The 24381-nt window shown below is 39.1% G+C and overlaps 1 protein-coding gene across 4 annotated transcripts in view; it reads right to left on the bottom strand.

Moving 5' to 3' along the window:
- Window positions 1–4263: 4263 nt before the first annotated feature.
- Window positions 4264–24381, bottom strand: part of GPR176 (G protein-coupled receptor 176) — an 87722-nt gene continuing 67604 nt past the window's right edge. Inside the window, exons 3-6 of one of the 4 annotated variants that reach the window (XM_023527739.1) lie at window positions 12022–12118; window positions 10335–10587; window positions 4835–5888; window positions 4264–4282 (exon numbers count right to left, since the gene is read on the bottom strand). In XM_023527739.1, the coding sequence (XP_023383507.1) occupies window positions 4274–4282; window positions 4835–5888; window positions 10335–10579 (1308 nt within the window). In that variant the 5' untranslated portion in view covers window positions 10580–10587; window positions 12022–12118 and the 3' untranslated portion in view covers window positions 4264–4273. Of the gene's footprint in view, window positions 5889–6975; window positions 7135–10057; window positions 10136–10334; window positions 10588–12021; window positions 12119–24381 lie in introns of those variants that run through there. The other 3 variants (XM_011354898.2, XM_023527740.1, XM_023527741.1) reach the window with 3 other exon arrangements.

Below are 24381 nucleotides of genomic sequence, written 5' to 3' on the forward strand. Positions count from 1 at the left end.
AGCAAAAGAGGAAAGAGAAATTAGATGCATCAGGGAATATGGTTAATATTTTAAAAGTGTCATCCCACCTATGTTGTATTTTAGAATCTGTTGCCTTAAAATGTACACCACATGTCATTCTAGTACCTCCTTTGTGCATATTACTTCTTGCATACAGACTGCAATGAATAGCATATAAAAGGAAATTTAAGAGGGGAAGAAAGAGACTTAGCCACTAAATTATGATCCATGCAGCTGAAATAAAGAATTATTATTCACACCCAACACACATGCCCAACTGTTTCTGGGTATTGAACTTCGCTTCCAGGTTTAGAACTTACACTCTCTCTAGTGAATTATATCCAGGCCTAGGTGTTTGGAGCAAGAGGTAGATCAAAGACCTTGCATTTGATGGTTTAATCCTTGTATGAGTCATTCTAAGGAAATCGATAAGAACCAGCAATAACTCTACTGATTGTAAATCTATCATCGGCTCATGTGCAATATTTAGCCACTTCTCCAGGTTCTGTATCTCTTATTCATTCATCATTCATTCAAGTTTGGAAATAAGTTGTTCGTAAGTCTCCAGAACATAAATTGCTGTAAGAGGTTCATGCAAAGCAATCCTGGAGATTATAGTTTTAGTTCTATGACAGTCTCCAGGCCTTTATTCTACCTATTAACCAACTTATCACCTTGGCACAAATGAGAAAACACTCGTAGAACCTGAGGCTAAGAGAAGGGGAGATATTTCAGCTGCTGAAACTTCATGTATGGAGAATCTTAGATCATTTCAATTTATTTTAAAAGCCTCGAGCTCACACAAAAAGGCTTTTGATGTTGTCCTGGGCATAAGTGCTGATTTCAATTCCTGTTTTTTTCACATGTTCTCAGGTCATTAACCATGAATTATTTTTCTTTTGGCTACAGAACTCTAATATAGCACAAAATGTTGTGATACAAACCTGCTAAATGTTTATAACTATTTGGCAGAAGTTAGTCACTTTGCTGTAATATTATTTACAGTGTACGTTGCTACATTGGTAGAGTATAATATGAAAGCATTAACCCTTCCCCCTTCCACCAAAATTCAGCCTAATATAAGCGTTTTCCCCTGAGCATCACAGCTCTGGCACGCAGCAACAGCCGTGTGCACGCCAAGCCACCCCACCCCAGTGTATGGCTGCCAAGAGCTCAGAATGCCCAGAGCTGAGATGGAGCACCCACTCCTCTCTCCAGCCAAATCAAACTTGCGCCTGAGCTCTAGATGTTACTTAGCACACCAAGTGATTAACTTACAGCTCCTTTTCCACAGATGGGGCCAATTCGAATGTGTATCTGCCCTTAGTTACTCTATATACTCTGCTTCCCTCTTCATCAATATAGTACATTATGCTCACTCATATTCACAATCTGCTTTATAAGTTTACAGCAAAGTTGAGCATTCTTTTAACCCTTTCCCCTCCTTTTTTGAAACTGAGAATTGTTTGGTTAAGAAATACTCTGGCTTACACAGTTATTTCTTCTCCAGCAGTTCACACAGTCCTTTAGTATTGTGTACTGCCTCAAAGTATCATCATGATGAATATTAATTATTATTGGGGTAACTGGTAAAAATGCCAGTTTAATATAATTTTCTGAGAAAAAGAAATCCAAATAAGCCCCCTCCACTTTTTACAAAACGTGGTGTGTAAGTACTAACATTGATGTAGCTTTACTCTGTGCCAAGAATCATGTTAAACGGATCATCCCATGTCATCCTCAAAATTGCCTGTACGAGGTATATTGTTGTCTCACTTGAGAGTCTCCTGAAAACAGAAGTGGAGACGAGGGCTTTATGCATTAGTGTTTTGGGGATGTGATCCTTGAAGGCATAAATAAGGGCTATAGAAAGCCAGACAGGGAAAGAGGAGGAAGTCAATAAAAGGATGCATTATTGTCACCATGGGGGGCCACAGGGGCTTAATTCTGCCTGAGCTCTTGAGATGTGGAAAGATATCTCCCACAGTTATCCAGCAGGACAGGAGGCAGGAGTATTTATCTACTGGTTCCTGTGCCCCACTAATCAAGGGTTACCCAGAAGGTAGGGAGCTCTCACAGGGCAGAAAGCAGAGAAACTAGTCCTTGACTGCTCTCAGGGAAGTGAGTGGATGCAGCCAGCAATGGCACACTGCAGATATGGCTCAAATCAGAAGTAAAGTATGTGAGTTGGGGCAAAAGACTTGTGACATAGTGATTATCTCCTCATTTTACCTGGAGGAAACCAAGATGGATAGAGGTTACCTCACCTGCTTAAGGTCATAAGGCTGGTAAGTGGTAGAGCTAGGTCTCAAAACATGGGCCATCTGGCCTCAAAGCCCATGATCCTAACCATGTGCTATCAACCCCCACCCCACGTGAGGGAGGATGAAGGCTGCACTCTACTCTGTCCTGGAACCCATGTTTGTGGCATTTATTCAAACATTGCATTTTCTCCTTTGGGAATTCATTTTTTAAGTTGCACCAACACAATAAAATGCTACTGCAATGCTACTGCATCTGCATTTATGGGGAAAAATGAATACCTTTCATTTGAGATCATGTAGGAAGAGAGAGGTTCAGACAGTATATACCACTCAAGGGAAAAGAAGAAACAAAAACACACAACTCATACGATCTTTCGAGTTCAGAAAACTGCTTTTCAATTTTTTATTAAAATGTAATTCTTCAAAGAGTATAGAAATACACCTGGCAATGACCTGTTAAAAGTCATCCATCTGCTTCAGACATCGAGAAATATCTACCAAATTCCACCTCATTGGGATTTATTAAGCGGTACAAATATATATTATCATAAGGACACCAAAGTGGCTACATTTGACAGATTCTTCTAAAGTGGACATAATTTTCTGACAGATTATGTTGTCCCTTGATGAAAGTTGTAACAATTGTGAAGGATTTGAAAGACATGTTTGAAGGGCCACATGTTAACTATCAGAGCAAGAAGCTACAGACGGCATGCACAGAGGGCCTGGGAGGCAGGGGGCACAGGGAGAGAGTACGGCAGTCCTGGGTTTCTGCTGTGAGCACACAACGCTTTGAGGAGACAAAACACACAGAGGAAGGCACTCCTTCTGTAAGGGAAGGGTCTCTGTATTCACATTCAGGAATTATAAGACACCACACCCAGGAGAGGACAGGAAAAGGAAACTCCTTACACAGAGTCTGAGTTTCCTCTGAGGGACAAGGGCCAGTGTGATGAAAGGAAAGGATACGTGAGGACCACTGCCTTCAGGATACAGAAGTGTGTGGTGAGAAGGCCCACTTCCTTTCAAGCTTGCTCAAGGCACTGGATGGACTCCTCTATGTGCTGTTAACAAGAACAAAACCTCCTAGAGAGAAGAACAAGGCTGGCACTTGATTTGCTCTCAGCAAGAGTGAAGTGTCACCTATTTGAACTCAGCCTGGTGAAATCCACCTTCAGTAGACTCAAATTGCTTGTGAGAGCCTCCAGGGGACTAATCACTTGAGGACACTGTCCTTCCTCTTCTATCCACTTGGGCTCCTGCTCAAACTACACTGAGAGGGAAGAAGTGGAAAGATTACCTAGTCTAGGTATAGCCTTTGCATTTTACAATGATTAGTTCTTTCTCTCTGTTCTGTTCCTCCTATAAGTCCAAAATGAAGGGAGAGTCACAGTTGCACAAACAGACTGAAAATGAGACTGGTCACGCCTGGTTTTGGAGTCTTTCTCTGAACGGGGAATGATTTTTGTCAGCCTTTTCCCACTCTTTTTGGCAGAATCACCTCCCTTAATCAAGTAGTTTTAGCTTACTATTTCCAAAGGACCCAGTTCACACTAAATTTGCATTTCTTAATTACTTTTGAACTCCAAAAATTTGCATGGAATAATTTTTTCCAATATACCTTACTCCTACTCACTGCTAGTAGCACCTTTAGGTGAGAATATGTGGGAAGAGAAAAAGACTACAGTGCATGGACATTTCACAGTCTTTCTTCTCCACCTCTAAGCTTCTCATTTGTTGAAAGAAAACACACACACACACACACACACACACACACACACAATTTAAGGGGGAAAGACATAAAAAGAGCTTGCAGTGTTTTCCAACCTATACTGCAGATGTGTCTAAGGTCTCAGTGATGCCTGGAGGTTGTCAGGATAATCCAGGACAGAGTATCTTCCTTACCACCAGGCACATCTATTGCCATATCTTTCAAATGGGGCAGAACAGCCATTCCTTATCCATGTCACGGTGAGAGGATGAAGGGCATCGGAAGGGTTGCCACGTCCCTATATTTCCTGAAGATACAGATCGATATTATCCATTTTTAATATCTGTCATATTTAAGTCCATCAAATAGGCATTTTCTTTGTAGCCGCGTCACACCACAATTATCTTCGGCTTCCCTTGGAGTGCCCCTACTCCCTTTGAGCTCATGGATGCTCTTCCCCCCATGAATTCCCTGCTGGACCCACAGAACTGAAGTGTCCCCAGAAAATGCACATGGTGTAGCCACCCCAAGACCCGGTTTTTGTTTCCACAGAGGGGGATGGGGACATTACTAAGGACATGGATCACTGAGATAAATATATATATACTCCCTCGATAAGGAGGACATTTGATTTTATAGAGATTTCCCTCTCATTCAAAAGCATCTGGCCCAGACAGGAGGGGTCAACCCATACAGGGTTGCAATGAGATCATATAAATCACAGGGCCAGAGTGAAGGGAGGGCAGCAGCAGGGGAGATCCCTGCTGTTCCCAGGAATTTTCAACCCTTGCTAGGAATCCACCTTCGGGAAAATGCTCACTTTATTGTTTCTGCTCATCTTACGCTCCACCCTGCCTACCTTGGGCATCTTCGTCTGGATCAGCTCTTCTGGGGTGTTACCCAAGGGGGGAAGCAGCCGCTTCTTGCTGTTTCGGGTCTCTGAGAACCACTGGGGAGGCAACTCAAAAGGTCCAAAGCCAAACTGAAGGGAATACTTATCAGGGAATGTCTCAGGTTCCACAGGGGCTGCTGGAACCACCTGGGATACAGAGTCCACCGTGCCAGGGGGTGGCACATGTGGTGCAAACTGTGACCCCCGATCTCCCTCCAGGCAGGTGCTAAGTATCTCCTTGGCCTGGAGGTCAGCAGAGCCAGGGTACTTTGCTTCACTCTCTTCCTCATCCTCCGTGGGCTTAAAGATCTGCTGCTGCCCAATGTGGAACATCTCCAGGAGCTGGCTGCCCGAGCGCATGCTGGGCTCCAGGCTAGCCTCGGCCAGCCCACTCCCTGTACTCACCACATTACGGCGACTGTACCGATGGTGCAGTTGTACCAAGGTCCCTATCAAGCACTTGCGGACAGATTTGTTCACAGTAAGAAAGAGCACAGGGTTCGCCAGCAGAGAGACTTTGGGCAGCCAAATGGCAGTGAGCAACAAGAAGATTGAAGTGTCAGGGACGTTGAGCACAGTCTGGTAGACGACCAGGGTGGCATAGGGCACACTACATAAGATGAAGACCATCACCATGGACAGCAGGGTAGCGTGCAGCTCGGCCTCCCGCTGGGAGGCATAAGGGATAGAGACGGTGTTCTGTGGGGTCCGCAGCGCTGCTATGATGACCTTCTTCTTCTGGCTGGCACTCAGGGCCCGTCGGATCAATATCAAGAAGAGAAAGACTACGGCCACAGGCACGATGACTGTGGTGATATTATAGATCAGAACATATACCAGGTGGCCCAAGGAGTTGCTCCAGACTTCGCTGCAGGTAGACATGGCGTAGATGTCAGCCACGTTGGTCACTGCAAACACAGGGACACTGGCCACCACTGCATGGGCCCAGATGTACATCACCAGTTCGCGGGACTTGGCATCAGATATTTTTCTCTCCAGTGGATAGAGGACTGAGTAGTACCTGCAAAACACATGCACCAAATTCGTTTCACAGAAGATATGCTTTAAATTAGGGGAAACCAAAAGTGGAAGAGAGGGAAAAATGGGTCAAGTTCTTTTATTCTGCCTAAGACAAAGGAAACCACTGGAGGAATTAGGGAGCCAGACTTCAAGACATGAGGACTTAGCTGTACAATTTATAGCTAGCTTTATAACTACTGCCACCAAGATTAAATCCCAAAGAGTGCGCTCAATATAAAGGAAGTCTTCATCTGCTATAAAGACACTTGTTTTTCAATTTAAAGGTAAAGGATAATTTGTAAAAAAAAAATTTACATGGGCTAGAGGAGCTTCAGGGCAATTTTCAAAGCCACTAACAGAAAGAAATTTGTCTGCCCACATTTCCAAAGCAGACTCATGCCACAGTGTATGTATGGATAACATAAGCCTTATAGCTGCTCAGGACAGAATAACCCAGTACGAAGGATGATGGACTCTGACAAAGTCCTTCCACCAAACCAATTCAACAGACAAAAATTATGCCTGCTCAATATTGTTCCCATGACAATCACTTAGTGACCCTAAGGGCAATTAATAGGTCTAAAATACCTGCATGATTAGATTTTTGTTAAAATCAGATTTTCATTCAAGTTTTAACTTGATTATTCTGTAACTACGTAATCAGAATTCCAAAAGCACCTTGTTTCCATATCACCAATGATTTGGGGGAACTGAGTAATTCTTCAAACCCTAGAGCCACATCTGTCATGAAAGGGCTGCCGCTGGCCATCAGGAATATGGCGATTGTCAGAGATTATCCTGGGCCACATCTCTGCAGTCAGCTAATGCTGGAATCAACCTTACAACCCTATTAACATTCATTCATTCATGAGGCCAGGTACACATGCATGCCTTCCTGCCACAAAGATTTCTGAGCACCACCTATATGCCTAGTACTGAGCTAGACACCATGTTACAAAGATAAAAAAGACATACAGGAATGTTTTTGAACTCAGTGGGGGAAAACACATGCAAACAAACAATTATAAATGAGGAGATGATGGTTCTCTTGGAGGTACGCACAAAGGAGATATGGCAAAAGGGGGCACCTGGGAAAATGTCAAGAGAAGGCGGCACTTTGATGGAGTCTAGCAGGGGACAAGCTGGGGGAGAATGTTCCAAGTTGAGGGAGATACGATGCAAATACAACATGACCATGGATGATGTAAGATGGACGAAGCATGGTGAAATGTGTTCTAGATCTCCTTCTAGGAGGGGGGGAAAAAGAAAGAAATGCATAAGTTACACATGCTCCCAATTTTATTTCTCTGAATACAAATAAAGTTTTCTAACCACAGCTCTATAAATCCAGTGTAATGGCCCTGCAGTCACATGCGAACACATGTTCAGGAGTCCACTGTTTATGTTGCCCATTTACTAAATGGTAGATAACAGACCCAGGCTTCCAGTCATTTCTGCATATATTAGGAACTAGACTGCAACACAAGCACACAGGCTCATTATAAATAATTTTGTTAGTATGTACATCTCTAGAAGATAATGCAGGAAGTGTACGTGGCCTCTAAATTAACTTGCTGAATCGGTGCCACAAAACCAATATCTGAGAAAGAAGTGAGAGAAAGGGTTGTATTCTCTTTATCTTCATGCACATCATACTTAAGCTTACAAGTAATTTATGTCTCTGAATAATAAAATAGGACCTTATAAGCTCTGTTTTTCTACTAAAAGGACATGCCTACCTTAAAAAAAATAATGGCACAAATTTTCTGATGAAAAGAAAATAAGGATTTCTTACTGTTAGGATATTTTCCCAAGACAAAGGGCCCAGAAATAGCCCACTGTTATTATTGCATTGATTCCAGGTATAACAAAAAAGCGTTCAAAATAATGTGTTCTCACTCTTCTTTGATTCCTATTCTTAAAAAACTTTCAGGATTCATAGCAGCATTATTCACAATAGCCAGAAAATGAAAACAACCCAACTATCCATCACCTAGTAAATGGATAAACAGAATGTGGTATATACATACAACAGATTATTATTCAACAATAAAAAGGAATGAAGTAAATTGTTCAGAGAGTAGATCCTAAGAGTTCTTATTATAAGAAAAAAAATTGTTCTTTTTTTGGTATCTATATGATGGATGTTAACTAAACTTACTATGGTAATCATTTCACAATATATATATGTCAAGTCATTATGCTGTGTGCCTTAAACTTATACAGTGCTGTAGGTCAATTATATCACTAGAAAACTGGAAAGGAAGAAAAGAAATCAAGTACTGATACATGCTACAACATGAATGACTCTTGAAAAGAAGCCAAACACAAAAGAATGTATATTATATGCGTCCACTTATATGAAATGCCCCCCAAATGCAAACATATAGAGACAGAAAGTAGACTAGTGGTTGCCTATGTCTGGTGACGGAATGGAGAGTGAGTGTAAATGAGCATGAGGCTTCTTTTAAGGGTGATAAATATGTTCTAAAGTTCAATTGTGGTGATGGATGCACAACTCTATAACCATATTAAAATTCATTGACATACATTGAAAATGGGTGAATTTTATGATAAATTATTTCTCTATGAAACTGTTTTTAAAAATCTTTCAGAAAAGTCCACAATATGAACTGAAGACTTAAGACTTCACTGAGCTGGTAGTATAAGGGGCAACTGGGAGGACCCCTGCCACAAACACAGAATCCTTCAACACAAAATTCAGGAAGTAAACTGACTTTTCACTGTTATATTCTAACACTGTGCACTTTCCAGATATTCAAAGACCTCTTGTTGAGCATGGAAGAGACGTGCCAAATCACCATAAAGCCAGCATGGCAAACTGGCATTGATTGCATGGTGTACATTCAGCTTGTTGAAGGGATTTGAATGGTCCACATAGTTTTTGAATGTAAATTAAATGCAAACATATAACAATGACAGAATTCTAGATTTCTGATTTCTCTTCTAAGAAAACAGAAAGTCCTGCCAACTAAGTCTAGATAGCCACAAAGCAACTATTAGTTGCACCTGCTGAGTAACTAACACTAATGAACAGGAATGCAGAACCATGACCTCAGCCTGGTCTGTGTCACTTGGATTTGCCTCATCTGCCCCTGTGGATGGTGAGTTTCTAGTGAGAAATTTTCAGAGATGGAGTGGCTCACAGCCAGATCTGATGATAAAATGATTGCAGACAATATATCTAAAGAAGAATGTGCTAATAAAAAGCAAAGCCTAGAGAAAGAGAGACAAATATTGGTAGGACCTAGCCAAGCACAGGCCATAAATAATACATTTCTTTCTTCTTAACGCTGAGGAACCTGAGGCTCAGAAAGGTTAAGATGCTTTGCCTAAAGCCACCCACCAAGAAAGCGATGTTAAGCAGGATTTAAAGGCAGACTTCTGGCTCCAGAGTTCCCTCTCTTAAGCTAGTTATGTAGGGGTTATGTGTGACTCTGTGTCTCTCCAGGCAGCTAATGAAATTGGGGTTCCAGACCTGAGAGATGACTCCACAAATCGGTTCTGCAATCCACATACTTACAGGTCATTAAGGTATTAAGTAAGTTTTGAACTTACTTAATAATGGACAAAGAGTTTAAAAATTCCAAATTCATTCAAAATGTAGTTAAATTTATCATAGAGTATAAAGTCAGAAGAGTCAGCACTATTGCTTCAGCAATTTTTCCTTTATGTAAACCCTAAAAATCAGAAGTACTCATGCACATAAAATACTTTTCAATTTCGTTTGCTTATTTAATTCTATTCTCTAAAATGTATTATTATCTCAACTGTATTCAGGACATGCTAGCAACAAAGGGAAAAGGCAGGAAGCTGTTGATTACTGAGATCTTTACACTTAACTTTGATAAATTTGATCATACTATGTATGATGGCAGTAGCTAAGATATAAGATTCATTTCCAAATGAACATCCTGTTAAAGAGGATGGGAAGAGAAAACAACAACCATCACAACGTAAAGCCTTGAAAATAAATCTTCCAAAGGCATTCTGGTGCTATCTGGACTAATCATTTGTTAACTAACCATGAATTGTTCTCTTGTTCTTCCAGAAATGTTTTCATCCTACATCAGAAAGCTCTAATTGCAGAGCTTTCAAGCAGATGAGCAATCTACGGCAAATTGCAATACAAATACCGCCAATTCTTACCAAGCAGAAGCTACACCATAATTCTGTAGCTGTGCCCCAGCAGCTTCATGATGTAACCTCCCAATGCCACAGCTTTTCTTAGTGGTCCTATTTCTCGTAGCTGCTGTTAAATCAACCTGTCTTTTGTGAGGCATCTGTTTTGAAAATTCATTCTCTTTCTGTTGACCGACCACAAGCTGATAAAAAGTGGAACAGTGACTATTTCCCATTTGTTTCGTGATGCTAATATTTCAATACACTTAAAACAAAAATTGAGCCCCTAGCTGCCTGATCTTACCTGTCCAAGGCAATGGCAGGGAAGCTGAGGATCGTCACAGAGCAGAAGACTTTGTGCAAAAATTTGACAACCTTGCAAAAGAGCATGGTGTAGATCCACCAGCAACAGTGAGGGCTGGTGCTGAGGAGGATATCGAAGGGCACGCAGACTAGGCTGGCACAAATCCCCGAGCAGGCCAGGTTTTTAATGAACCTGTTGGTGACAGATTTGAACACAGCTGTGCGGCAAGTTGACCATAACACCATGAAGTTTCCTGGCCAGATACACACACACATATACACACACACACAAAAAAAAAAAATAAAAAAAAAAAAGAAGTTTAAAAAAAAAAAAAAAAAAAAAAAAAAAAAAGAAAAAAGATACAGGTTAAAAAAGATTCAAACACCACATATCAGAGTTGATTTCAAAGGATTTAATTTAAATACTTACATATTGTCTATGTACGTGGAATCGTTAAATCATTATGTACATCTCAAAAAGGCTAGAAGAATTTTTAGTAATAAGTTTTGTTACTTAATTTAGGCATAATAGTATTATGATGTTGATTCAGTATCTTCTGAGTATAAATAATTTGCCAGATATTACTTAATCTCAGGCAGTCTACTCTCACATAGTTTGCAAATGACTTCCACATTAGGACACAAGCTACGCATTCAAATTTAGATTTTCTAGTAGCCATATTTTTCAAAAGTGAAAAGAAGCAGGTGAAATTTTAACAGAGTATTTTACTTAACCCAGTATGCCCCAAATATTATCATTTCAACCTGCAATCACTACTTTAAAACATATTTCATTCTTGTTTTTATACTAAGTCTTTGAAATCTGCTGTGCATTTTTTAAAATTGAAATACAATTGATATATAACATTGTATTAGTTTTAGGTATACTAGTGTGCATTTTACTTTATATTTATAGCACATTTCAATTTGCACTAGTCACATTTCAAGTGCTGAATAGCCACATGCAGCTAGCTAGTGGCTACTGCACAGGACTGAGTTGTTTTAGATCTTTAGCAGAAATGACACATTTGACTATCTCTCTGAGCAGCCTCCTTTCATGGCTTCCACAGGTCTATACCCTCCTGGTTTTCCTCCTACCCACCCACTTCTCCCAATTCCTGGCTGTTCCAAGTTTTCTTTACCAGGCCTCGCTCGCTCGCTCTCTCTCTCTCTCTCTCTCTCTCTCTCTCTCTGTGTCTCTCTCTGTCTCTGTCTGTCTGTCTCTCTTTCTCTCTCTGCAGCCTCTCCTAGGTTAAATTACCCTTTCAAGTGGCTTTCTATTGAAATGCTGATGACTCCCACATTCAGGTCCTAATTAGGCCTCAACTGCCAGACTCTTATTTCTAAAAAAAGTTGATCCACTACCCCTCTTAATCCGTTAGCCTCCCCTTGGTCCTCAAAAGCCTATGGATCTGGTACCTATCTGCCTAATGTTACTCTTCTCTTCCTCAGGCTTGCTGGGCACCAGCCACTCTGGCTTTTTTTTTTTTTTCCTGTTGCCTTTGCACACGTTTTTTACACTGCCTAGCATGCTCCTCATAAATTTGGTTCCTTTTAATCTAGGTCTTAATGTAATGGCTGCCTCCTCAAAGACCTTCTCTAATCATCTTTTTATTTTAAATACTCATTGCTCCTCCCTTCATTATACTCTTTTATAATACCCTGTATGTAATTTTCATAGCTCTTACCATTATTAATTTGTTTACTGGTTTCCCTTCCATTTCGTGAGGCAAAAAACCCGGTCAATCTTGTTCACTGTTATAATTCCATTGCCTCGCTCAGTATCTGTCACACAATGGGGATTTGATAAATATTTGTTGAATAAATGAATTTGTAAGGTAAGGGGACAAACAGTAATCAAAAGTCCCTGCAGTAAGATGACCCCTTTTGTAGTACGTACATCAGTAGTTCCCAAACCTTGCTGTGCATCAGAATTACTATACCAGACATCTTGAATCACAGTTAATAGGTACGGAATCTGGGAGCCTGCATTTGTAACAAGCAACCCAGATACAGCTGGCCCCGCAGACTAAAGTTTTAGAAATACAGAGTGTATAGCCCCCACCCCAGAGGCTCACAGGGACCAAGTCTTCAGGTTTACAGAACAGCCTATTCTACTGTTGGAGCTTTTACCTGATGGGAGAACCAGGTCCATTCAGCCAATCAGTCATGACCCACAGACACTGCTGCCTCCTGTACACATGCTCAGGGAATGTTCTCCAATAAACTGAGCCAAGAGCTCAGCCTTGCTGAGAAGTTGAGTGATGGTGCCAGGGGAGGGGGCAGGGTTCAGGGCTGCTGCCAGTCACTGCAAGGAGCTGCCTAAATGCCTTAGATCTTGACCTAACTTACAGTCAAGAGTCTCTCTTCAAACATGATATTCTATGGCTACCTCCTATCTGCCAGACAGAGTAGAAAAAAAAAAAAAAGCCACTAATTTTAGGTAAATAGGCAAGCCGCTTCCAGGAAATTCTCTACCAAACTTTCCTTGCATTAGTAATTACCACACTGAGATGAAACCAGTGGTGTGAACATATACATATATACATTTATTCAGTGTAAGAACTGTTTATACTAATACCACCACCTTTGGTCCCCTCAAGCTTTCCTGTCACCTCAGTGATAGTCTATGCAAATAATAATGTATTTGAAGCTCCACTGATTTGGGGAATTCTTTTTCCTGGCCTTTTCCCACTAAAGCACACATCAGAATCCGGCTAAAGCATCTTTCCTCACTTAAGTTTTATATACAGGACTTAAACTCTGGTAACCATCTAAAAGTGAAATAAGACACTTAAAGTAATCTGCCATGAAGAGTAATCTGACGTCTGTACATGTCACAGTACCTTCAGTTGTCAAAATCAAGAGGTCGCTCCAGTCCACTAAGGGATGTCCCATAAACACAATCCTTCTTTGCTATAAATCAAGACCCTTCAGATTTTCTTTCTCTCTCATCACTGTTAGTTTTCATAGCTTGGTAGGTTATGCTGAACAAAACATTTTGAGTAACCAAACAAACAGGAAAATTCATCACAAAGGAGAGGACAGGCTGTGGGCCAAGTTTTCTCATGCACATAGTAGATTTTGTTGAAACTTAACTGAAACTAATTTCCATCATTACCCTCCTATTCTCTTCTCCTATCTTTCCCTCTATTATGTCAGGCATACTTTTTTAAAAAATCATATATTTTATTAATATATCCATACTTGTGAGTGAGGAAACCTCTTTTCAATGGTTATTATTTAAAAAATTGATACTGCTATCGTCACATTTTATCTCCACTTACTTATAAAACTCTAAATGGCATCTGGAGCCTAATCCCTTTTGCTATTAAGAACCTGAAGCTAAGAAGCCTATGTTCTTTCCATTCTTTAAACTATTTCTCTCTCCTCTCACTTAAAAATGGACTCATTCGGCTCTAAGAACCTGAATTAGACCAAAAAATCAGGAGAGAGTCATCCACGCTCAATATTTGACACACATAAAAAAGGCGTGTGTCTGTACACACAAACACACACACACAAGCACATGAGTATACACATATATAGGCATGCACACAAATATACATACAAAAAAGCAAGATAATTATATATTTGATCATTTAATCTCATTAGCACTTCAGATTCATCTTAGCTTAACAAGACCTACTAAGGATAATTCAGTATACATTTTAAGCAACACAAATTCAACCTTGAGATACTTTTCATTTTAGAGATCATGTTCTAAACCATCTAATCCTCCATCTAATCCATGATTCAAGTTCCATACCCATTCTTCCTCCATATATATTCCTGTTATACTTTCTAATGCTGGATTCCATGACAACATTCAATCCCAGAGCTGTGGGGACAGCAACACAGCCAGTATATACTCATAGCACACACAATCAAAAGGGAAAGAAGAAGGAAAGGGTGATGGCAGAAACATGTCAATTAATTACAACTAACAGATAGTACTTGACAGACCTTGAGGAACTCACCATGCAATTTTTTTTTCCAACTAAATTTTGCATTTGGAAATTTCAAACTGTGGTTGTTCTTTTTAACTGATTCATAGGCTTTTCATCTGTGAGAACAATCCTGGTGTATTAAAGAGACTAGTAATCAAAACAAAATATTCCAAAAGTGCCTTAGAAAATAATATGCCATTGAGAATCCTCTTGGGAAAATAGATACATTAACCTTTTAAAACTACAGGCTTCCCCAGAGACTTACAGCAGTAAAAAAGAAAAAAGAAAATAAAAAATCAAGGTCATGCTCTTCAGAAAGATAACATTATCTCCCAGAACATTCTAAAAAGTGAAACTTGAAAAAGGCAAAAGCAAAGTGGAGGCAATATTACATTATAAGGAAAATCCTAAGAAGACAGACTGCCAAGAGGGAGGCCAAAGTGAAGTAACAAGAATTAAAAAGACTACAGAGGATTTTTACACTCAGCAAACACCATGTGATATAAAAGGAAAGTCTAAGCAAGTTAGGTAATATCAATTCCATAACAGAAAAAACAAAGAACAGACAACTACTTTGTGTAGAATGGGATTTAAAATTTCTTCTTTCCTTCAGTTTGCAAATAAAAAAGTAACCAATAACAGGGTCTCTTGGGTTAAAAGAATTATATAAAATGAACATCAGGAAATGCTTTTAATTAATCTGCCAGATAACAGTTGGAATGCCTTTTAGCCTATCCATGTCTTTATATTTAAGGTGGCTTTCTCATAGCCAGCATATAGTTGACTTTGCTTGATAACTAATCTGACAATCTGTCTTTTAATTGGTATATTTAGATTAGTTACATTTAATGTAATTAATGATACAGTTGGAATAAAATCTACCATCTTGCTAGTTGCTTCCTATCTATCTCATCTTTTCTTTGTTTCTTTTTCCTCTTTATCTTTGTGATTTTGGATTGAGTATTTTTAAAAGTCCGTCTTATCTCCATTATTGGTTTATTATTTCTATTTCTTTTTAAACTTTTTAGTAGTTTCCCTATATTTACTACATATATCCTTAATTACTCACAACCTACATTCAAACACTATTACACTTCTCATGTAGTATAATAATCTTGTAACAGTATATTTCTAATTCTTCCCTCCTAACCTTTGCACTTCCATTGCCACACACTTTACTTTTATATAAACTATAAACCAAAATACATTGCTGAAATTTTTAAAATAATTTAAGGGGGAGAAAGTATTATTTTTATCTTCATTTTAACCTTTTCTGGAGCTCTTCATTTCTTTGGGTATATCCAAGTTTCTGCCTGGTATCATATTCCTTGTGCCTGAAGAATTTCCCTTAACATTTCCTATGGTACAGGTCTGCTAGTAATTTATTCTCTCAAAGTTTGCCTGAAAATGTCTCCTTTTTTCCTTCATTTCTGAATGACATGTTTGCTGGGTATAATTTTATGAATTGAGAGACTTTTCTTTTTACCCCAGTACTTGACTGATGTCATTTTACTGTCTTCTGGATGTTACAGTTTCTGATAATATGTCTTCTATAAATGTTATCGTTGTTCTCCTATATGTAATAAGTCTTTTTTTTCTAGCTAACTTCAAGATGTTCTAATTCTCTTTGGTTTTTAGCAGTTTGAATATAATGCATCTAGGAGTGTGTGTGTGTGTGTGTGTGTGTGTGTCCATCTGTCTGTCTGTGTGCGAGTCTGTACCTGGCTAGGATACTCTGATCTTCTTGAATCTATGGACTGACATTTTTTTATTATTTTCGGAAAATTCCTGGCCAATATTTCTTCAAATATTTCTTCTTCCTCATTCTTTCTCACTTCTCCTGCTAAGATTCTAATTACATGTAGTATATGTGGTAAGCAAAATAACACCCTACCACCAAATGTCCATACCTGAATCTCTGGAATCTGTGCATATGTCAGGTTACATGGCAGAGAGGAATAAAGGCTTCTGTCAGCTGACCTTAAAATAGGGAGACTGTCCTGAATTATTACAGGTTTAAAATTTTCCCTATCTGATAATTTCAATATCTGGGTCATATCTCAGTTGGGATATTTGATTGCTTTGTTTCTTGACAATCGTTTTTCTTATGTTTTAGTGTGTCTCATAATTTTAGGTTAAAAGCTAGATATCATCTTTAGGACATTTATATTGCTAAATGATATTTACAGGACATTTGGACAGACATACACACACAAACACTCACACACAATTACACAAAAGCATTATTTAGGTCAGGTTCCAGATCCCAGGCCACAACTCAGCAACTTCATTTAGCAGTCCCATAAATATTCATAGGATTTCTCACAGGCAAGAAAGAAGAACAGGTTTGGTAATTTTTAAAGAAAGAGAACAGGAAAAGAAGGTAAGGGGAAAAAAAGGAGAACAGAACACTGAGAAAAATAAAAGGTTTTTTGTGGATTAGACACTTTTTATTACTATACCATGCCACAGATGTTCGGTTCTTAAACCTGTATGATCATTGGGATCCCCTGGAAAGCATTTAAAATATGGATCCCTAGACATCTCGGCCCAATTGAATCAGAACCCTGGAAGGCCCGAAATCTTTATTTTTATATGCTCAATAGTAAATTCAGATGACCAGTCAGGATACACCACCACAGCTACTCACTGTCAGCCTTCACCATACTGAGTACCTCAGTGTATTCATTGCTTTTTTCAGATATAAAGAGAACATTCCCCAATATTGAAGGCAAAAATATGTAAGTCACAGTGAGCTCTAATCATAGTCTCCAAAGAGCCCCAAAGAAAGCCTTCTCTGGCCAAGGATCAGTTTCGGACTGCTGCTCAGTTTCTCAACATGGCCTGCAGACGCAGAATCAGCTATGGCCACAGAAACACCTTTTTCTACCAGAAGAGAAACAAAAGAAAGAATAACATTCTTCGACCACTTTTTTTATTATCAATGCTCATTGATTCATTGCATATCTCCCAGCTGTTCACTGTCTTGGGTCAAAGAGAAGGGACAGGGGATTTTAATCTTTAATCTCCTATACGGATTAATTCCCTAGCTACCTAGAGAGTCAGACAGGCTAAGTGATAAATAGAGCTTTTTTGCCACTGGTATCAAAAGAATTATGGCCATCAGTAAGAATGTGGGTGGCCGTGGGGGTGGGGACCAGCTTACAGGCAGAGAGCTGTGCCTGGTGGTTTTCAATACAATTTGGTCTTCCTCCCAAACTAAAAATTTGAGCCTCTTCCTAAGTAGTGAAGTGTCAATTTGCTGTAACTTGTGATTAAACTATCTAATACCTGCCCAACTCTGTTTAAGCTGATCACTACAAGCATGAAAAAATTGTTATTTTAGTTACAATTAATTTGATTCTAGAGGTTTTTCTGAAATGATACAGGAGGTTCAAATTAAGCAGGAATTGAATTAGCAGGAAGCTATGTTAGTAAGTTTATTAAAATTCATGGTGAATTTTACATAATTACTTTGAATGAAAAGCATCTTATGAAATACATATCCCCAATATAACCTTGGATGATTTCTCCTTAGAATACTTGTTCCCAATGAATATTTTAGATAAAATATTAACAGTATTCACTTTGGTAATACATAAGACTATATAAAGAGACTCCAACAATAGCCTCTTCCAGTCAGCTCCTGGGAGGCCACACAAAAGATTTTAGGTGAGTCTATTACAAATGCATGTATGTTTTAGCAACAGTGGTATTCCTAAAGGCAAACTGTATAGCACAATCAAGAAAAAAGATCCCAGTGACCACAGCCACTGGGGCTCTCGCATGGAAGTCATAAAGCCCCTGAAATTAGCTAAGTCCCTCACATCTCTTAATATACAGCCAGATACATATAGATGCACGAAGTAAAAAGAAAGATATACAGTCAAAGTCTGAAGTTGGTAACTCTCCTTTCTTTGACTAGGCGAATTTTTTCCATATAAACCAACTATGAGATTTCCATAGCTTCACAAGATATCTTGCTCTCTGATCTCTCATATTAAGTCTATTAACCTCCCTGAAATGTATATTATTACCTGAAAAGCTATGTCAAGAGTCTCAGGATATTAGCCCACACTAACTGTGACAGTGTTGAAATGCTTTAATAACCACAGGTTCCATTTCCTCCATATGTATATGGAGAAAGCTTCCAGAGAAAAAAGGAAGTTATCTAACTTGTTAAGCAAGTTATTAAGCATGCTCGCCTTGGATCCTCATCCAAACAAGCCGTTCTTGATTGAATGTAGTAGTTCACTGCTCTAAATATCTACTATGCAGGCCACCTCACTAAGAGGTCCTTCCTATTTTTAATTGCTCATGTAATCTTTGAAGACAAGGTCCATATCTTCTGTACCATATTGCATTTAGTCCAGATGGGGTTATTTCTCCTCTAAAATACCGTAAGATCATGAAGGTTGAAGAGAACCTTATGCAGAAAGTTCTGTTGAACCTCAAGAGAACCAATCACAGTTTTATATCACAGGATTTTCTTCATAAATACCTAAATAAGTGAATAAATAAGAGCTTGAAGTTTGATATTATTTTATCAGAATTATCAAAATCGCTTTTTCTGGGGACTCAATTTTGTGGGTACATCTATGGATGGCAACAAGCTGCATATTTACTATCTCCCATTGCCAACACCCAGTGTCAGAGCAGCTTGAGAGAGATGCACTCGGCAATGATCCATCATGCTATACTCTAATTAGTCTAGTGAACGTACACAGAATACTCATGCACTCTATTATCCTACTCCTCCTGTTCCAGTAACTATAATTATGCAGTCTGAAAGGAAAAATTATGTTGGAAACAGTTCCAAAGAACACAAGGGTAAGATAATTGCAGGACTAAGAAAGGAAAGTGAGCCAAATCCTGCTTCGGTCCATGGGGACCTAGCATCACTGATGTGAGGTGGAAGAATAAGATTTTGGAAATGGGAGTCTCTTACTCCTCATGATTGGGCATAATATGACAATGGCATTAATTAAAAGTTGAAAATTCCATTCCTTTTCCTTTAGCTGAGTTTGGGCAGAGAGGCCAGAGAAAGGGGAGAGGTTGGAGGGCGAGGAGGAACAAGGAATGGCATTCAAATTCTAACAGATTTTGGGCCACTCGCCTATGACCGGGGAGGTTAAATGTGCTCTAGAGTACACCTTCTATGCTTTCTGCACCACTTTCTCCCATCTCTGCAAGTAAGGAGAAGGCCAGCAACAGCTGGTACTGGGACTAGGAGAGCCAGAGCAGCAGATGGCATAAGAGCTGGAGGCGGCCAGATCCAGGACAGGGCCAAAGACAGATGGCCAAGGAAGCAATGGATCTGAAAGTCACGGCAAAGTTGAGACTAGAACACAAGAGGCATTAAAAAGATGAGTTACTGCCAAGAGCTGTGCAGGAAGGAGGGAGCAGGGTAAAGTAAGCAAAACAAGAGACCAAGTAACAAGGAAGGAGCTTGATAACTGAGACAACCTTGCTCTAGATCCTGAACTTGGAAATACTTCCCTATGAGACAAGAACTAAACCAACAAGCTGTATGTAAGGGCCTTGTCCGTGCAACATGATTTTGGTAGTACCTGTAATGAAGTGCATGTCGGTGGGTAGAAACAACACTTTTCAGAAAGCAAATTCTAACACCTCTCTTTCTCTCTGTTGCTCTTCTGTCTTCTCAAGCACTAATCAAGAATAGAGAGAAAGAAGAAGGCAAGTGTCCAGAGAAAAATAACAAGGAGAATAATTTCTATTCCATTTATCTCCCATGCCAAGCCCTTTTTTGTATGTGCACTTCCTAGTGACTACTTAAGGCAGTCCAGGCCTTGGATGCCTGCACGTTCATGAGTCACATTGCTAAAAACTGGACAAAAAGGTTTCTTTGCTTTGTATCATGTTCTAAAAGCCCAGGATTCATGATTATGGTGACTACAGTGATATAGATAAACAAGAGAATTCTAACATTTTATCATTTCATGAATAATCAGCTTCCAATTCCTGCATTTTCCCTCTAATATCAGTTGATTTGAATAACACTAAGTTATTTACCATGCAATTTTCTTGCTGGTTCAAAATAAAATCAGCATGAAATGTTATCAACTTGTTTGAAGCACTTAGATCAGTGAGGAGATATGATCTCTTATTTTCCTATTATAAAAAAAAGGCAGAAGGGAGAATTTTCTATCCTGTGAAATACCGATTTTTCACTTTATGGGTTTGTAAATTACTGGCTTTCACAGTGCAATCAATACCACTGATTCAATGTGGATGAAATAAATAAAATAAAATATAAAATCTATTCACTTTCATTAAGCCCCAGTTTCTATTAGTTTTGCCTCTCACATTATTCTTATAAAGGTTTAAGCAGCCAACTACCATAGCTGAAGGCAGAACATTGGCTAATGAGTATCAGTCAAGAAATTTTACTATTATCCCAAGTAAAGAAATAAAAGTGAGCATATATGCAATGATCAAGGAAACAGTGACAGGTTGCAACATTTAAAATCATTTTTCTAATAAAGAACTCTGACATTCTTCAACAGGAGTAAACAAGTAATTTATAACACCAAATAGACTATACACTCATATGGATAGAAGGAACCAGAAGAATCACTCATGCCTTCCTTGTTTCCAGATAAGATTGTATAAGTTTTATACAGAGAAAAGATATGTTTGCTAATTGTTAAGACTTCTGGGAAAAGCAGTACCCTAAGGCCCCCTATGGTAAGCAGCCTCCGAGATGGCCAATGATCCCTGACTCCTGGTATTCACGTCCCTGTGTAGAACTCTCTTGCAATGAATATGGCCAACTTGAGTAAACAACAGGACACAGCAGAAATGACAAGGAGACTTTCAAGGCTAGGAAAAAGCATTGCCACTTCATCTTAAACTCTTTTGAATCACTTGTTCTGGGGAAAGCTAGCTGACACATCTTAAGGAAACTCAAGCAGTCCTGTGGACAGATCCACGTGATGAGGAACTGAGGCCTCCTACCAACAGCCATGTGAGTGAGCCAATGTGGAAGGAATCCTCTAGCCCCACTGAAGCCTTCAGGTGACTGCAGCTCAAGCCGACATCCTGACTGTAACCTAATGAGAGACCCAAAGCCAAAAACACCCACCTAAGCTGCTCCCAAATTCCTGATCTACAGAAATTGTGAGATAATAATACATGTGTGTTGTTTTAAGCTGCTATATGTTCATTTCCACCACTGGCAGGGCTGTTCTATTAAACGAGATGATGTATAAAAAGTGCCAAACATTGCCTCATCTATAGTAAATGTTAAATAACTGTAATGTTACATATCATAATTTTTTAACTTTCTTTTACTGGTCATCACTTAACTATAAATTAGTGAGACTTATTTCTAGAAGTCACAAATGGCATCACAGTACTTACTGAGCAACCACAAAATAATGTTTCTTCAGAGTGTTAGACTTACTTACCCTTCATGAAAATTTTTTACAAATCTTTAAACTTTTCTCCTGACTGCAGCTGTTAACTCCTGAGAGTAAATCTCCTGTTTACTCTCTTTGATTTTCTCAGAAGTATAATGAACACCAAAACCCAAATAATTACTACTCCTTTAAAAAGGTTTATCAGCTTGACTTCTTTCCATCAGGTGTAAAATTAATGAAATCAGAAAATGTAGCTACTTGACTGGCAAAATGTAATTTGCCCTGATAAGTGGCTGTTTGAAAAAACATAAAAATCATAATCAAGGCACATCAGTCACTAACCCCAGATATCAGAGCTGTGGGATAATAGTGAGTACCTGACAGTGGCGGCATCCACCTTTCCCTTAAGGGATGACCTTAACCTGATCATTCAAAGGCCTTGGTTCTGTCCTAGTTGGATATTAGGAACTGCTAGTAACACCTAAGTCTGGCGTACACTCTCCTGGTTATCCTACTACTACTATGGCCACTTCTCAGTTTCTTTCCACCAGCTTTTCCTCCCGTATCAGTGCTCAATATCAGTCCTTCTCATGCTATGTTCCCCCCAAATTAAGTCAGACTACTGATCTTCCACAAATTTTAATGGTTTCCATGTTTATTGTGCCACTTTACCACTTATCTGAGCCCTAGACCCAGATATCCATATACCAACAAGATACCCATATACCCACCCAACCTCTCCACATAGGACTCTCAGGAGTGTCTCAAACTTAACATGTCCAAAACTCAATTTTTAACCTTCTTCCCCAAGTCTCCCCCTCCTCCAGTGTTATCCATCTCAGAAAATGACCATTTTTAAAGCAATCAGAAACATCATTCCCCTTTTCGAAAACTTCTATTGCTTTTCCATTGTTCATAAAGACAAATACAAAAGTCCAGCCTGCCCAGCCACTGGTTCTTGTGCAAATTTAAAAAGCTGCCCCTTCACTGCCATCTGTTATTTAATCGTAATAGATACAACTCTATGACTTTGAATGTGAATGGTGCCCCCTAGAATAGTGCTATGGACAAGAGGGTACAGCATCCTCTATGGACTTTCTCTTGAATCTAAAACTTCAAAGCTCCCTGACTGAGAGCCTTTCGTGACTCTTCCTTCTGCCTTCCACCCCATCCTCCCTCAGTTTACCTCATTTTTCAGGTCTTCTTCTTCAAAAAAAAAACCTTCCCTGACCACCACACCTCCAATCCAAAGCAAGCCTTCCTGGTATTTCTCATCATGCTGATTATTTCCTGTCTGTAGCACTTACTATACTGGGAATTGATAAGTGGCTAGTTAATTATCTGTGCCAATCTCCACTAAATGGTATAAGCTTTATGAGGGCAGGGTTTGCATTAAATATTTTTACCACTACAGCTCTAATACCTAAAGCAGTACCTGGTAATTATGAATGTTAAATACATATTTGATGACTGAAAAAAACTGGAAAAATGAATAAACATAAGGGAGCACATCCCATGAGCTCTATGCTTACTAGTTTTATAGGATCCTATTTGGACCCCAAATTTGAAGGGAACCCAGAAGTACAGTTCTGGCTAGACAAGTTCTACATTTCCTTCCTCTACCTCTCTGCTTTTTCACAATGAAAGTAGTTTCAGTTTATTTCTCAGTTTTTCTTTAAACTAATCATATGCTCACTGCTATAAATTAAAATAGTTCAGAAAAGTGAGGAAACAAAGGAAAATCACCTGAAATCCCACCACCTTCAGATAAACATGATTAACATTCTGATCATCATCTTTTAATACACCTCTTTCTGCATATAAACATAATTTTATGTAAACAGTATATCATCTGCACATGCTGTTTCTCGGTGGACACTATCTTCTTAAGTAACCGATGTGAACACACCTTTCTCCATTCTCATTATTTAGTTACATATAAACAGATACACTGTGTTTACTGACACATATGGTGGTTTGTCATTATTTTTCGTAAACATAAAGTTTAATTTTCTATATATAGCATACACAGTGGAGAAATCCTCTGCTCCATGGTGTGAATATATCGGTTTATTCACTTCATGCTACAACTGGGTATTTGCTTTGTTTATGGAGTTTTGCCATTATAAATAACAACGCAATAAATAGTGTTGTACATATATGCTTATTTTCTGGTGTCTTTACTTCTCTGATAGTGATTTCTTAATTCTACCAACAATGTGTATATAGGCATACCTCGTTTTATTGTGCTTCACTTTATTGTGCTTCGCAGATGTTGCATTTTTTACAAATTGAAGAACCTTCGCCAGCAAAAAGAGAGTACAACTTGCTTTATTGTGATTTTTGTTTTATTGCAGTGGTGTAGAACCAAACCCGCAATATCTCCAAGTCTACCTATAGAACCTTTTCCTCCAAAATTCTTGCCTGCAGCAGGTACTATCACTTCTCATTGATTTTTGCTATGGGTGAAAAGTTATATGAAGACCCAGAAGGAATAATCTCTGTGCCCGGTACCCTGTGCTTCATGGATGAGGCATCATTTGTAGGGCATATACTTTTCAAAATAAATTACTATAACATTTCTGAAAAGTAATCCAGCTAGTTTAGGGTCAAACATTGCTCTAATCCACCATAAGCTCAGTTAACTACTTGGGTCAGGCAGACCGTCCTACCCAGTGTTGTCTCCCAGATCACATTCACTGCCTCTATGGGGAAA

This window comes from Pteropus vampyrus, unplaced genomic scaffold (assembly GCF_000151845.1).
Source record: "Pteropus vampyrus isolate Shadow unplaced genomic scaffold, Pvam_2.0 Scaffold19, whole genome shotgun sequence".
NCBI classification, from domain to species: domain Eukaryota; kingdom Metazoa; phylum Chordata; class Mammalia; order Chiroptera; family Pteropodidae; genus Pteropus; species Pteropus vampyrus.